The sequence below is a fragment of the Lutra lutra genome, chromosome 10, assembly GCF_902655055.1.
Source record: "Lutra lutra chromosome 10, mLutLut1.2, whole genome shotgun sequence".
Classification (NCBI taxonomy): Eukaryota; Metazoa; Chordata; class Mammalia; order Carnivora; family Mustelidae; genus Lutra; species Lutra lutra.
This window is the reverse complement of record NC_062287.1, coordinates 96,716,905-96,732,385: the sequence shown is the minus strand read 5'-3', so window position 1 is coordinate 96,732,385 and position 15,481 is coordinate 96,716,905. Positions and strand designations below refer to the sequence as shown.

At 49.8% G+C, this 15,481-nt stretch overlaps 1 protein-coding gene across 3 annotated transcripts in view; it reads right to left on the bottom strand.

Moving 5' to 3' along the window:
• The window catches only part of CRY2 (cryptochrome circadian regulator 2), a 37,094-nt gene extending 21,996 nt beyond the window's left edge, over window positions 1-15,098 (bottom strand). The window contains exons 1-4 of one of the 3 annotated variants that reach the window (XM_047690841.1): window positions 14,834-15,098; window positions 5,805-5,913; window positions 2,564-2,706; window positions 609-793 (exon numbers count right to left, since the gene is read on the bottom strand). In XM_047690841.1, the coding sequence (XP_047546797.1) occupies window positions 609-793; window positions 2,564-2,706; window positions 5,805-5,913; window positions 14,834-15,054 (658 nt within the window). In that variant the 5' untranslated portion in view covers window positions 15,055-15,098. Of the gene's footprint in view, window positions 1-608; window positions 794-967; window positions 1,080-2,563; window positions 2,707-5,804; window positions 5,914-14,833 lie in introns of those variants that run through there. The other 2 variants (XM_047690840.1, XM_047690842.1) reach the window with 2 other exon arrangements.
• Between the last annotated feature and the right edge of the window lie 383 nt (window positions 15,099-15,481).

The following is a 15,481-nucleotide window of genomic DNA, read 5'->3' as shown; positions in this document are numbered from 1 at the left end:
GCCCTAACACTTCAGCGTCTGCCAGGCCATCCTGGTTCTCTTTCCACTGTGACTTTTTTTCCTGCCTTTTCCCTTGCCTTCCCTATCCCAGCCACTCCTCATTCCAGGCACATGAGAACAATCCTGTACTGCCTGCCCTATCAGGTTGGCTGGCAATGACTGGTGCTTTCAGGTGAGAAAGGATAAGTTTATTTGGGTCAAAAAATGGGGAATAGGGGAGGAAGGGGAGAAAGGGTATAGTCAGTAACCTGAGGGGCTGACAGACCCCCCCTTCCAGTGCAAGCAACATTACTTAATTTAGTATTGAGGAGCCCACAGATGCCAGCACTAGACCGTGCCTATCTCTTCTGAGTGAGAAAAGTACAAAAACAGGAGCAGAAATTAGAAACGTAACATTATATATATGAGTAGGAACAGAAAAGACTAGAGAGACATGCTCCAAAATGAGTAGTGGCTATCTCTGGGTGGTGGGGTCCTAGTGACTGTTATTTCCATTCTGGTTTCACTATATCTTCTACACCATGGATAATATGCATCACTTTGACAAAGACAAAAAAATCTGGTCAGTTGTTTTACAAACAAAGGGGCTCTGGGCAGGAAGTACGCACCCAGCTCCTCGAGGGAGGGCACGCCATAGGTGTCATCGTGGTTCTCCTGGATGTCGGCCCTGCAGCTCTCCATCTGCTGGCTCGTCACGGAGCCCACGGGCTTCTTGGGCAGCTCCATGCGGCTGATGATGGCCTGAAAGCGCTTGTAGGTAAGGGGTGGCTTCTGCCCGTTCAGCTCAATGATCCTGGGAATCCCAAAGCACAACTCCCGTCATGCACAAGGCCCTCATTTCAGGTCCCTGCCCACCCAGAAAAGAGCCCAGACTCTGAAGGCTTAGAGGGTGGCTTTCCTCATCCACTTACGGGTCCCACCCCTAAGTGGAAAGGAAGGGGCAAGGGAGGCCACATCTCCATTTTACCGAGAGGGAAAATGAAGCCCAGAGAGCAGGAGCAGATGCCTCAGGTAATGGAGCAAGGCAGGGCCAAAGCTGGGACTCAATTCCAGGTTCCCTGGTGTCGACGTGGAGCCTCCTAAAGACAGAGACTGACCGTATCTCTCTAATCACAGAAAAGTCCCCACTAGCCTTCTTAGTACTCAGCCTGTGTGTCCAAGTCGTGGCAATCCCCACGGTGCCTTTCTCTCTGACCCAGGGTAAGCCTTCAGGAAGTTCTTTTTTTTTTTTTTTTTTTTTTTTTTTTTTTAAAGATTTTTATTTATTTATTTATTTGACAGACAGAGATCACAAGCAGGTAGAGAGGCAGGCAGAGAGAGAGGAGGAAGCAGGCTCCCTGCTGAGCAGAGAGCCCAATGCGGGGCTCCATCCCAGGACCCTGAGATCATGACCTGAGCCGAAGGCAGCGGCTTAACCCACTGAGCCACCCAGGCGCCCCAGGAAGTTCTTTGATAAAAGCTGCAAGCATGTTCTTTTGTTGAAAAGTCATTGCCTTCTTGGCCCCAATTTATTAGCACAGAGAGGTGGAGAACAGCCTATCCTTCCTGGATCAGAGACTGGGGCTGGGTTTAATAGCAACAACTATTTAATGGGTGTTTGGCAGTTTACAAAATCTGTTTTCACGATCAAGGGGGAACAGAGCTGCATTCAGGTAAGAAAAGAAGATAGAGGACCGAGGAGGAGAATCGAGGCCGTTTCTACAGAATGCATTGGGGTGGTCTGGAGCCAGATTCCCAATGCTCTTCCAAGACCTGGCCGGCTGGGTGAGTTCACTGTGTGGATATAAGGCCGGCTGCAGCCTCTGCAGCACCTCCCCCCACCGGCCAAGTCCTCTGGCACGTGGCTGGAGGAGGAGCTCCATACCCAGCAGCTTCTCCTGAGAACTAGCTCACGTGTAGAGATGTGTGCCTGGCCCCCTGGCAGCCGCTGGGTCCGGGAGAGGGGGGCAGGGAACAGTGACGGCTGCTGGCTTGGCAGCAGCAGCAGGGGAAGGGAGGAGAGCGTTCCCTCTGCTCTGAAAGCAGAGGCCAATCTCTAGGGAACAAGGCTACTCTGTAGCTACTGGCTCCTGCAGGGAGCTCTAGAGCCTCCTGCACGACATCTGAATGCATGGCCTGGAAACCCAGATAGCCAGGGACCCCAGGGAGCTCGTATTAAGTACAGAAACGGCACCTATGAGAACAGAGCTCTGTTGGGAAGGGGCTAACAGGCAGGGTCCACTGAGGTGACAGGGCAGCCTTCCAGGAGCAGGACAGAAGTGGGAGCATGAGGAGGAGCTAGGACTGCAGATTAGGAGCACATCTATGAGGATCCTGCGTGGGGATTCTCACTGCTTTCATCCCTCGGCCCTAGGAAGCCTCTTCGCACCCAAACCAGGGAAAGCTCTTTACGATCTGTTCCACAGGTGCCCAACTCTGGCCCATTCCCCTCCAGCTTCTAGAAAATGCCATACTTCATGTGCCAGGTGGCTCTGTTGGTAAATCTCCCAGAGTTCTGTTCAGCAGGGGCTGAAACCACCAACTCCCACAATTGGCAACCTGACCCCTGGGACCCAAATCTTACTTGTCCAGGTCATAGAGAGTATGAGAGTTCTCAGTCACCACCTCCACGCCGGCCTCCTTGGCCATCTTCATGATGGCTGCATCCCGTTCTTTCCCAAAGGGTTCGGAGTCATATTCAAAGGTCAAGCGGGTCACCCCCCATTCCTGTGGGGAGAGAATCTATTATGCTAAGCACTGTCTGGGGAGGAGAATGCAGCCGAGGACTCAGTTCCTTCCTGGGAAGAAAGGAGTCTAGAGACAAGTCAGAACGGGCTGCAGAACAAACTAGTGACAGATATTTCTTTTGTTCCCCCACCGATCCCTAGTGACAGAGATTTGAACTAGAAAGCAAACAATCTGAGATTCCCAAGGGTTGAGGAAGCGCGGGCCTTTGAGGTGAGGCCCCCAGCATGGCAAGAGTGGAGCCTGAGGCTAGTGGAATCAAGAGAGAGGTGGGTAGCCCCGTACATTTGCTGTGTCCCTGGGGTAGGAGAATGCAGCAGAAGACTATAAATACAATGCTCCCAGGGGAGCCGCTAGTCCCAGAAAGCAGCACTGAGTCACTGGCAGAGACAGTGGGGGAAATGATCACTGCCTCCCTCCTGCCCAGCATGCCTTTCCCAGAGCTCCTCAGAGCCCTACACACTTCTGGCTTAGTTTTCTTGGCAGACTTGTGCTAAGTGAAGTGTCCTAATGGTTTCCATAGAAACACTCCTGAGGCCAGTAGCAAACAGAGCTAACAGGCTCTAGCTCTCAGAAAAGTTGGGGAAGGAGATGCAATCCTTAGTCCAGAGGTCAGAGAAATCAGACCAGAAGGGCCACATGTTAAAGAAGAAGGGAATTCTTTTCCAAGCCATTAGTCTTTTCTAGTAGAATTTTTTAGATTTCCTTGCAATGCTGGGAGAGAGCTGGCCTAGTAAAAGGTTGTACAGATAACCCACAGAAAGCCCTAGAACATGACTAGCAAGAAGAAAACCACATTCCAACCAAAGTCTCTGGTCATGGTCCCTTAATTCTCTAAACCCCTAGGGCACATGTCCTGGTCATGTGGGACCTAACTCAGTCCTGCCTATGCTGTTGGTCCTGAGCAGGGCTGGCTATCCCTCATCCTGGATAATGGGACTAAGCATTTATTGAGCCCTAAGAGCCAAGTTCCATGCTTAGAAATTCATATAGATGACATGGTCAGAAACTCATAAATCGGTGAATAATAATAAAAATATTATTAGATGCCATCTTCTCCAAGTAGCTTCCCTTGACCTTCGCTTTCAATAGGATTCTCCTGCACCTTGCCCTTTTCCCACCACTGCATTTACCCTATGGCAGTGAAGTTGCCCATTACTTGCCTGTTTCCCCCATTAAGAGTGTGAACTGTCAGCGCAGAAACCATGTTGTCTCATCATTACCCTAGTACCTCACTGGGGGCCTAGGACATAGTAGAAGCTCAATAAATACACGGTAGTCGTATCTGCAGGGACGCGCTGCAAGACCGCCAGGGAGGCCTGCAGCTGCAGACAGTACTGAACCCCACACAGAGTGCTGTTTTTTCCTACACCTACTTACTTATGATAAAATTTAATTTATAAGTTAGGCACAGTAGATTAACAAGACTAATAATAATATAGAACAATTCTAAAACACACTGTAATAAAAGTTATGTGAATGCGGTCACTCTCTTAAAACACCCATTCTTCCACCTTATACTGTACTGTTCCTTCTTTTTTTTTAAAGATTTTATCTATTTATTTGACAGAGAGAGATCACAAGCAGGCAGAGAGGCAGGCAGAGAGAAGGAGGGAAGCAGGCTCCCTGCCGAGCAGAGAGCCCGATGCGGGACTCGATCCCAGGACCCTGAGATCATGACCTGAGCCGAAGGCAGCGGCTTAACCCACTGAGCCACCCAGGCGCCCAATGTACTGTTCCTTCTTCTTGGGATGATGTCAGATGATAAAATGCCTGTGTGATGAGAGGAAGCGAGAGGGACACAGGTTTTGGACACGGTGTGATGCTAATGAGGACCTTCTGACTCTATGTCAGGAGGGGGATCATCTGCTACCAGACTCCAGGTGACAGCGGATAACGGAACCCACAGAAAGATACGGGGAGAGAGTCGTTATATGCTGAACAACTGAATAAATGATCGATCTGTACCTCTGGGCTGTTACTGTTGGCCTCTGAGGTGCTAGGAGGAGAGAGGAAAGACAAAGCAGGGGGTGAAGACAGGCAAATGTGTTTAATGGTGTGCAGGTTAGGAACACAAATCTGGAGCCAGAGAGCCCGGGCTTGAATCTTAGACCATCACCTCAGCTTCAGGACCACGGAGTTATTGTTCCTTCATCTGTAGAACAGGGAGAGCAGCACATACCTCTGCGGGCTGCTGTGAGAATTCATGTATGTAAAGCACTCACTCAGAACGGCTCTTGACTCCTAGTCTGTCCTCAGTGAACACTGGCTATTTTCAGCACTGTGTGATTTGAATGTGTGTGTCTGTGTGGGGAGCTTGGGGAGGTGAAATGAATGATGAAATATTTCCTAAGCTGCTTGCCTTGACATCAGACCTTCCCTCTGGTCTTTTCCCCCAGGAAAGGCAGGGAAAGGAGCTGGGGCGGAAAGGGGCATGAAAATGATCCCGCACTGCTGAGGAGGAGGAGAGACTGTCTGACAGCCCTCTGTCCACGAGTACTTTTGCCTTTGGGTCTTAAAGTGTGCTTTATCAAGAAAAGGGCTGGAGCAGGAGTTTGGGCGGGGGGTGGGCTGGCTACCTGGTAGGACAGACAGAGGCCTACATGGTACCCAAGTGAAGATTTTATCAACATTTGCCCCAGGGTTGCGGGGGGAAGCAGGGAGCTCTCTCAAAAAGGTTGATTTTTTCCCCCCAATAAACAGAGCATAGCAAGACAGGAAACGCCCCGTGCTAAAAAGGAAAATTCGTCCTCAAACTGCTGGCATAGGAAGAGCCCTAACAAATCTCATTGGCTCGAGCCAAGAAAACATCTGAGGAAGCCAGTGGCATCCGGGGTGGAGTAACTTGCCACATCCCCTGTCTAGACTGAGCTGGGAACCTTCCAACAAGACACTGGTTTCAGAGAATTTCTTCCTTAACCCAGTTTCCATTCTAAGTGGGCAAACTGATCGGGTTCGCTCCCAACTTCCCTACAGACCAGCGCTGCCCGGTTCCATTCTGAGTCAGAACATCACCTCATTCAGTCTGTGAGGGAAAGTCCAGAGAACAGAATCTCCCCGTCTTCTCTAGGCACACTTACCTTGAATAGTCTTGGGAATACATCGGCCGGCTGTCCCCGGACTACAAACAGGCGAGAGTTCAGTTTCCTTAAACTTGTATCCAAATCTTCCAGAGACTGAAGTAAGAACCTGCGGAGCCCACACAGGCCTTTTAGTGATAACGTTAGAAGAGGCAGTCTTTTTCCTGCCAGAGCAGGGAGATGCTGGTGCATCATTAGTACTGTCCTCCAGCCAGGACATGGTGGGGGATCAGCAGTGCCTCCACTGAAATCCTGGCTTGGCCACTTCCTAGCTGCGTGACTTTGGGCAGTTACTTAACATCTTTAGCCTTTCTTTCTTTCTTTCTTTCTTTTTTTTTTTTTCCTAATCTGTAACATAGAGTCGATGTTAGCACCTCTCTACTAGAATTGCTAAGAAAGGACAATCAAACAATGCATGAAAAACATTCAGTGCAGTGCCTGACATATAGAAAACCTGGGAGGAAAGTGGGCTGCTCCTACTCTGGTTTTCTTTGATCTGAGGCAAGGCACTTCTTCCATCTCAGCCTCAGGCCGTGTGTGCTAATATCCACCCATCACATGGCTGTTGTGAAACTCAAAAGGGAGAACTGGGGGGAAAGTCATCTGATAAACAAGAAGAGCAATACCATGGCACAGTAGCCTGAGGTCCTGCTAGGGAGGAACAGGACTGCAACAGCTCCGGCAAAGCCTACCTACCTTGGTCCACCCTGCCTCTCTGTATCCCTGCTTCGGGCTGCACAGACTTCTAGTGCCGCAGCCCCACAGCCTGGGCTGGGTCCCCAGGTCCCAGGGTTTCGTTTGGCGGGGGGGGGTGGGGGGGTGGGGAGGCTCATTCTCCAGGGCTCTGGCCACCAGATTCTCATCCCAAGAGAGAGAAAACCTTAGAAGGTACATCTCTATAGGATAGCCTCACATGCTTTGAGGGGTGGGGGGCTGGGGTGGGCACCCCAAGGTACTCAAGAGACCTAGCCTTGAGAACTGGATCACTGTGGAAAAGAAAATAGCATTTGCTGAGTGGCTTTGGTGTTTTATTTATATTTGACCACAAACATTTATCTACTGTTCAGTTAGGCACAACCACCTCTCTGAGAAATCTATAAGTACCTTTTTGTGACATGTGTTTTATTTAAAAATTTTTTTAAGTTTATTTATTTTTTTTAAGTAATCTCTATACCCAATGTGAGGCTCGAACTCACAACCCCAAGATTAAGAGTCACAGGCCCTACTGATCGAGCTAGCCAGGTGCCCCTGACATGTGTTTATTTGTTGGTTTGTTTGAAAAGATTTTATTTTTAAGTAATCTTTACACCCAATGTGGGGCTCAAACTTACAACCCTGAATCAAGCGTCACATGCTCAGGGTGCCTGAGTGGCTGAGTCAGTTATGTGTCTGACTCTTGATTTTGGCTCAGGTCATGATCTCAGGGCTGTGAGGTTGAGCCCCATGACCTGCGCAGAGCCTGTTTAAGATTCTCTCTCTCTCGGGGCGCCTGGGTGGCTCAGTTAAGTGTCTATCTTCAGCTCTGCTTCATGCATGGACCCACAGACCTGTGCTGGGCTCCCTGCCTACCAGGGAGTCTGTTTCTGCCTTTCCCTCTGCACCTCCGCTTCCCCCCTCACGCTCTCTCTTGTGCTCTCCCTCACGATCGCTCTCACATAAATAAAATCTTAAAAAAAAAAAAAAAAAAAAGATTCTCTGTCTTTCTTCCTTTGCCCCTCTTCGCTCCCCCCCCCTAAAAAAAAAAAAAAAGGTTGCATGCTCTACCCACTAAGCCAGCCAGGCACTCCAACATGTGTTTTATTTTTAAAATTTTTAAATTAAATGAAATTATCATTTTAAACAGATAATTATGTAATTCAAATTCAAGTTATAAAAAGGTACATGGTGAAAAGTCTCCCCTTTATCCATCAGGAATTTAATTCCCCTCACCAGAGGCAAACAGTGTCATCAATGTTATTATCTACTTACGCTTTTTAAGCATGTTTTCTTTTTAATTCTTTCAATACATTTCGAAGGGAAATGCTGTCTTCATTTTATAGATGAGGAAAATGAAACACGGAGAGGATGATTAATTTCTTAAGGACATAATTATTAAGCGACAAAGCTGTGATCAGAAGCTGTGCCCCACCTCTAAAGCCCTTTTTCTTTTTTTAAGATTTTATTTATTTATTTGATAGACAGAGATTACAAGTAGTCAGAGAGGCAAGCAGGGAGAGAGGAGGAAGCAGGCTCCCCGCTGATCAGAGAGCCAGATATGCTGATCGATCCCAGGACCCTGAGACCATGACCTGAGCCGAAGGCAGAGGCTTTAACCCACTGAGCCACCCAGGTGCCCCCACCTCTAAAGCCTTTTAGTGGCACACCAGACAGGACTCAGGGGCTGAGATTCCACCAGACCTCAAGTGTTTGGAACCCCTCTCTGACCAACACAAACCTGAGTATAGATAATCCATGCACATTTGGAACTTCTGCAGGAACTAAGCCCTGACAGGTCGGCCTGGTTCATAGATACCCCTGCTATCTACACTTCGCCATCTCCCACCCATCTCCGTCAATGACGGAAATCACTAGATTTTATTTTGAACACAAGGAAGCCTGAGCCACCTCTGCAGCACATCGCACCCTCTGACTGCTGGAGGCTTACAGGAGCAGCTCCTGTTCCCAGGCTGCCACCTAGAACCAGTCCCTGCTGCTGTCTCTGACGTCAACAACCGGACACTCCCACGGCAGCGAATGCCACAGACCCACATTCCAGCAGGAGCTGAGTCCCACGCTCAGCCCAAAGCATCCTGCTAGGCTGCACAGACTCTCCAGGAGAGGCGGAGATGGGAGACTGTGGCTTTCTGAAACCCCCAGCTCCGCCTCTGTGACTTTGTTTTTGAGAAACTGACACCGTCAGAAAAGGAAAGTGAAGCTGGGAGTGACGGGAGTGACGCACTTGCACCTGTGTTGGCCTCCTCCCAGGCCACACTGTTCTTCTCCAGGAAAAGAGGAGAGACCTCTGTGAACAGCCTCCTTCCACCTGAAATCTGGGTTCTGCCAGGGAGAATGCTTGGATGTAATTGGCAACTTAAATCCCAACTTAAATTCAGGGCACGGGGTCCTCCGTCCAAGGCTCTCAGGAATGTCCCTGCCGTGCACGTTGGTGGTCTCCTCCCTCACAGGCCAGCAGGCTGCACAGGTTTTCAGTCTGAAGCTATAAATAAGACTGACATGCACATGAGAGCTAGGCTCCAGCTGCCTCCCCAGAGCTTTATTTCTAGACCTCATTTACTAAAAGGAGAAATTCCGAAGTAAGTGTCTCTGAAGTATGATAAGTAAGATAACCCCAAGAGAGCCCTTTTCTTCTTTGACTTCTCAAAGTCTACAGCTGAGGCAGGAAGCAAAAGGCCCAACTCTGAACTCTGCAACCAAATGACAGTAATGATAACAGCAACAACTAACATTTTTTTAAAGATTATTTATTTATTTATTTGACAGAGAGAGAGAGATCACACGTAGGCAGAGATAGAGAGAGAGAGAGAGAGAGAGAGAAGAAGAAGAGGCAGGCTCCCTGCTGAGCAGAGAGCCTGATTCGGGGCTCGATATCAGGACCCTGGGATCATGACCTGAGCTGAAGGCAGAGGCTTTAACCCACTGAGCAATCCAGGCGCCCCAACAACTAACATTTAATCAGCATTTGCAATGAACTGAACACTAGTCTACTTATTTTATATATGTTATCTCATTTCCTTCTCAAATAGATCTGGGACATAGATACTATGATTATTCCCATTTCACAGATGTGGAGACGAAGGCACAGAGTTATCAATTAATTTGCTAGTAAGTGGCCACTATTCAAACCAGGCAGTGTGGCTCGGTGTCTGCATTCTTTTTTTTTTTTTAAAGATTTTATTTATTTATTTGACAGAGAGATCACAAGCAGGCAGAGAGGCAGGCAGAGAGAGGAGGAAGCAGGCTCCCCGCTGAGCAGAGAGCCCGATGCGGGGCTCAATCCCAGGATTCGGAGACCATGAGCTGAGCCGAAGGCAGCGGCTTAACCCACTGAGCCACCCAGGCGCCCCCGGTGTCTGCATTCTTAACCACCAGGCTCCAGAACTTACTGCCTGAGCACTGAGGCTGTGCTGTCCAGTACGCAGCCATCAAAGAGAACCGCAGCCAACACCTTTGCTCCCAGATCCTTGCTCCTCTGAGGCTCAACAGCCGTAAATCACCCAGAAGCTTGTTGAAATGCAGAATTTCAGACCTCCAGGATAGGAGTCTGCATTTTAGCAACCTGGTGATTTCGTTGCATACTAAAGTTTCACAAGCACTATTCTAGAAAGCATCACTTCACGTCTAGCTTCTGTTTATAAATTGCTTTTCTTTGCTTCTAATTTGTTTCTACTAAACTTTCTCTCTTTGAGATTCTGGTTTCTGCCTCTTCTTTGGTGCTCTAGATATGATCTGTTACTTCCAACTTCCCATTTGAGTCCAGCCCTACAGAGCTTTTTCAGGAAGAAGGCTTAAGGATGAGCCCCAGCCCCAGGCAGCCAGAGAAAGAGAAGCCACTGCTATGGTGCCTCGCCCGCCTGGTGACAGTTTGGCATAACACCAAGGAACAGAAGCAGCGCTGCTGTGGGGTCAATGCTCGCCGGGGCGGGTGGGCGCGTTCTTTCACTGGAGAGAATCTGGGCCTTCTGCCCTCCTTTAGAGCCCTCCTCTCCACATGGCCAGTTTCTCTTTACTCCAGGGAGGGTAGACTCTAAAGAAAACCGGCCTGGGCATTGGAGATGGTGGCATTTAGGGCTGGCAGCGCACTCTTGGCAGCTCCAAGCTGAGCTCACATGGCCAAAATTCAGAGCACACGGTCCTGTGCGAGCAGTTAGAGCTCACCCTTAGGATTAGACAACATGTGCAACTGAATTACATTATGTAAGTGCTCTGGAGCTAGAGGCACACAGCACTGGAGAAGACCAAACAGGGATTTCCAAAAATACAGAAAAGACTCTGTCATTCAGGCACTCCACGGTGCTAGCTAGCCCTTTAGAATAAGACAGGCAGATCTGTAGAGAAGACCCTCCCTAGAGATGGCAGATTCTGTGTCGAGGAATGTTTTGCTGTTCATAGGAGGAGGGAGGATGCTAGTGAACTCTTTTTGGATCCAGATTGCCCTTGACCAAGTTTCTCTGTATCAAGCCAAGATTATCTAACTATATGATGATGTCATAGGCTGGCCCAGACTGGCTACGTAGGATATTAATAGAAATTAATTTATCTAAGTAAGAGAGCATAAGCCCCATGGAAAAGGATGGCTTAAACTCACAATCCATAGCAGGGACTGATCTCTAAGTATCACTCACTTAAAAACAGATTTATTCTTTCCTAATTTCAAAGAAAAAGATGAAGATTTTCCTCCCTTTTCAGCACACGGAAACGTTCCTCAGCAGCACAACAGCGAAATGACTCTCTTGAGTACCCGTGCGAACAGCTCAGAGAAACTTTGATTTCTTCCCCAACAGACTACAGTTCTCAATCCCCTGCTTGCTGACCGAGACCCAGGGACGAACCGACCAAATCGACATTCTCACAGTGACTAGCTCCCAGCACTGGGGTGAGGGACACATTGTTCTCACCAGGCATCCTGGAGTTCCTAGTTCACCTCATTTATTAACTCTGAGCTATATGGCCTGATATTTCTACCAATTCCCCCTGTCCTGGAAGCTCCTGAATGCACGGGCGGCACAGAGCTAGGGAGAAAATGATGTAAATGAAGGGTGCAGTAACTTTTACTGCGACACCGGCCAAAGTTGCAGGAGCAAGAGGTAGGCAATGAAAACCCACACCGAGTACCATTTTTAAATCTAGAAGCTGATCCTCCCCCCCCCCCCCCCCCCCCCCCGCCCCGCGGCCTTTCGGGTGGTTCTTACTGCAGTACCTCCTTCCACATAGCGCACATTTGGGGAAGGTGGGGCTGGGAAAAATGGCAGAGGGCTTAGCCAACTAGTGCTTGACAAAAAAGTCCTGAGGCTCACTGAGCTACAATTAGCCCATCAGCTTCCCACTACCACCAAGGCAAGGGGTATGCCAGCCTTTCTGCTCTGCTAATATACATATTTCTTGGTTGCCTTTCTCTGTCCTCTTTGACTTTGGAAAGTGCTACGCATGGTTATTTTAATCTGATTCATCTGCTGAAAAGTGCTGTGCGGGAGCTAGAGTAAGAAGTGCAGGAGGAAGACATCTGAGACCTTGATTACCCCTTACCTCTTGCAGATGGCCCATGACCCACCCTTTCTAGGGAGGCTTCTCAGAGGCAGCAACTGATGTATCTGCAGAGCTAGGATGTTATGCTACAGCACACTTGTCTCAGATCACTCCCAGCTTCAGACACAGCCACTAAAGATTACAAAGACTGTAGTTATGGGAGGTACAGCTCGCTCCGTCACTCCTGCAACCCCCAAATGCATGTCAAACAGTCGCAGCTCTGCCCTGAATCTGATCGTGGGAGCAAAGAGTATGGTGGGGGTGGCAGCATTGGGTCTGTTTCCAGGCCCGGGAGCAGTTATCAGATTCGATCTGTTTTGTGTTTTTCCACCCCTTTCTTCTGAATGCCAAAGCTAATTAGCCTCCCTGGCGAGCACTGAAACACATTTCCCAAGCTGTCAGGCTCAAGTCTGTGGTTCTCCAGTCCAATGCTTCTCAGGCTTCACTGCACATGAGAGCTTTAAAAATCCGTAGCCTAGACCCATTAAATCAAAATTGGGGGAGGATGGAGTCAGGCATTTTTAAAAGATCCTTTAGCAATTCCTATGATGCTGCTCTAGTCCGTCTCCCTATTTTATTTATTTCGTGGCATTTAGTTCTACTAAATTATGGTTGTTTACTTGTCTCCCTCTACTAAAACGTAGGCTCTAGGAGCTCTTGACACAAGTGCTTGTTCACTGCTGTGTCCCTAGCAACACACAGATCAGTGACTGGCAGATACTAGGCACCCATTAAATCATTGTTCAATTAATATCTACATTCCTACATGGCCTCTGACTTTAGGATTTGACTAAGGCATCTGAGCTGTCACATTCCTTTGTCTCCTTCACTTGCTCAAAGGCACAGTCACAAAAGAGAGACCCATAAAAATCCATAAACACCTAGATCCTAGCAAACCTGAGTTTAATCAGCAACAGAGGTTTTATTGTTCTTTTTTTTTTTTTAAGATTTTATTTATTTATTTGACAGACAGAGATCACAAGTAGGCAGAGAGGCAGACAGAGAGAGGAAGGGAAGCAGGTTCCCTGCAGAGCAGAGAGCCCGATGCGGGGCTCGATCCCATATGACCAGAGCCAAAGGCAGAGGCTTTAACCCACTGAGCCACCCAGGCGCCCCTTGTTGTTCATTTTTAATCTCCACTACCGCAAAGGTGCAGGCAGGCCTATGCAATGTCCCCCCAACCCTGGTAAAACAAAACCAAACCTCTTTCATGAGAATGTAACTAGCAAGGAGTCAGATTTATTTACTCTGCTCTAGTTGGCGCACTGCCATAAACAGAGGGCAAAGTCTAAGGCTTGGTTTAATATCCATGCTAGGGATGGCCATTTTGAAGATGTTTGTCAAACCCAACCTCCTATCTATAGAAACTGGAGCACAGGCAGAGCAATAGAGCAGCCCGAAAACTGTGTGGGCAGGCTCTCCACAGGACTATCTTTAGTTGTTCTCTCTACATAAATGGGGCAGGAGGGGGCATTTAATAGACCCACTGCTAGGGGCACTCACTTTCCTAGCAGGGCACACACCTCCGGGAGGAAAAGAATGGTGTATTGATAGCTACCATATCCTGGAAATAACACTGCCCATCAGTGCAACAGGGACACCGGCAAACATCACCCAGAACAATGCAAACAAACCAAAGGACAGCTGCAAGGTGTTTTAAAGCGAGAAGGGTACAGGATGTTTCAAAACACCTTGGTTTTAAACACACTGATTACAGAGAAAGGACATCAGCTACCTATCTGTTAATCCTTTCCCATGATTCTGTTGACTGCATCTCCTGGGAATCATCAAAGAAGGATCTCCTTGATTATCACAGCTCTTCTGCTCCCTAACCTCAGGAAGTGTAATCCCTAGTGGCTCAACTGTCCTTTAAAATCAATCTCATGAGAAGAGGAGGAAGGAAGTGATACTTTGGTTTCTTTACCTTTCTCTCTCTCTCTCTCTCTCTCTCTTTAACTAGCGAGCTCATAGCTAGCAGTTGAGGGAATTCTTCAAAATGGGTTTAAGTACTACTTTCTAGCTCAGGACACAAAGTGCCTCTAACTGAACAAGCCCTTGGGGTCTTCATAATAAAAGGGCAGAGGGCACCTGCCTTGTCTAATGCTAATTCAGGTCTCTAGACACCTCCAGAGGCAGGAAGGTCTTGGTAGAAGGAAACCAGGATGGGTGAAAAGATGGATTCAAACAAACCAGAAGCTTACAGACGACCTTCGGGAGCCCAGAAACAGACTCTTTTCTCGAAGAATGCCAGAAGCACCCGCAGTGCTACCAACTCAGAAACCCAGAAACCCGTCCCCGCCCTCCCATCCCAGGATCTCTTTCTTCGGCTCCCTGAGCACACCCCGAAGAGCCCTAGATCAGGAGTCCCTGCTCTGCCACTCCCTGACTTCAAGTCCTCGGGCAGGCCCACTCTGCGTCTCTAGGCCTCAGGAGTTCCACCTGTACAATGGGGAGTATGATCTCTGATCATCCCACAGGAATGCTGTGAGGCCCCCAAGGGACTAATACACAGTGCGAACGCGCTCTGTCAGAGGTGGAGCCCTGGCCCAGGCCCACCCAGGCCATTACTAATATGACTAACCGCTTCCCTCGTCCCCTCTGGAGGCCCGGCTCCGTCTCCCTGGCTCACCGCTTAAGGCCGGATTTTCCGGCCCTGGGACCTGAGGGGGGTGGAGGGGGCAGAGCTTCTCTCTCTGTAGGGCGGGGGCGACCCGGGTTGTTCTCCGGGAGCCCTCGAGGCCAGGCCGCACCCCTTGGGCCCACGACCCCGCTCCGGGCCCCCTTACCTCCATCGGTTGATCCCCACTGAGGAGGAGGCCGCGAACCACGGGTCCAGGATGTAAACGCAGCGCACGCAGCGCGCCCCACGCACGGCCGCCAGCAGCGCAGGGTTGTCGTGGAGCCGCAGCCCTTTGCGGAACCAGTGCACCGAAGAGGCGCCATCCACTCCGGCTGCCGGAGCCGGTGTCGGGGCCGCCGCTGCCGCCGTCACCACAGCCGCCGCCATCACCGCTCTGACTGCTTAGGCCTCCGCCGCTCCGCCCCAGTCGGCCTCGCGGTCCCCGCTCCCGGCCCGCCCAGTGACCTACGACGACGCCGCTCCTCTCTGTGGCCCCACCCCCAAAGCCCTGGAGCTCCTGCCATTGGCTGGGAGCCTCCCACCGGGCGATTGGCCCAGCAACGCGGAGTCCGGCCCCGCCCCCTCACGTTCCCACCATGTGTCGGTCGGCGGGAGAGGAGGCGGCGGCCTGGGCTGGTGACGCAAGTTGCCTCTCCCTTCCGCGGTCTGGGCGTGGAAGGAGTCTCCAGGGACGGAGGATCTCTTACAGGCGTCCTGTCCTAAGCCTGTCACTGGAAGTTGTCTGGGCTGGTGGGGGTTGCTGCGACTCCAGCCAGTGACCTAACCGGCATCATCCATTTCTGCCTCTAGGCTG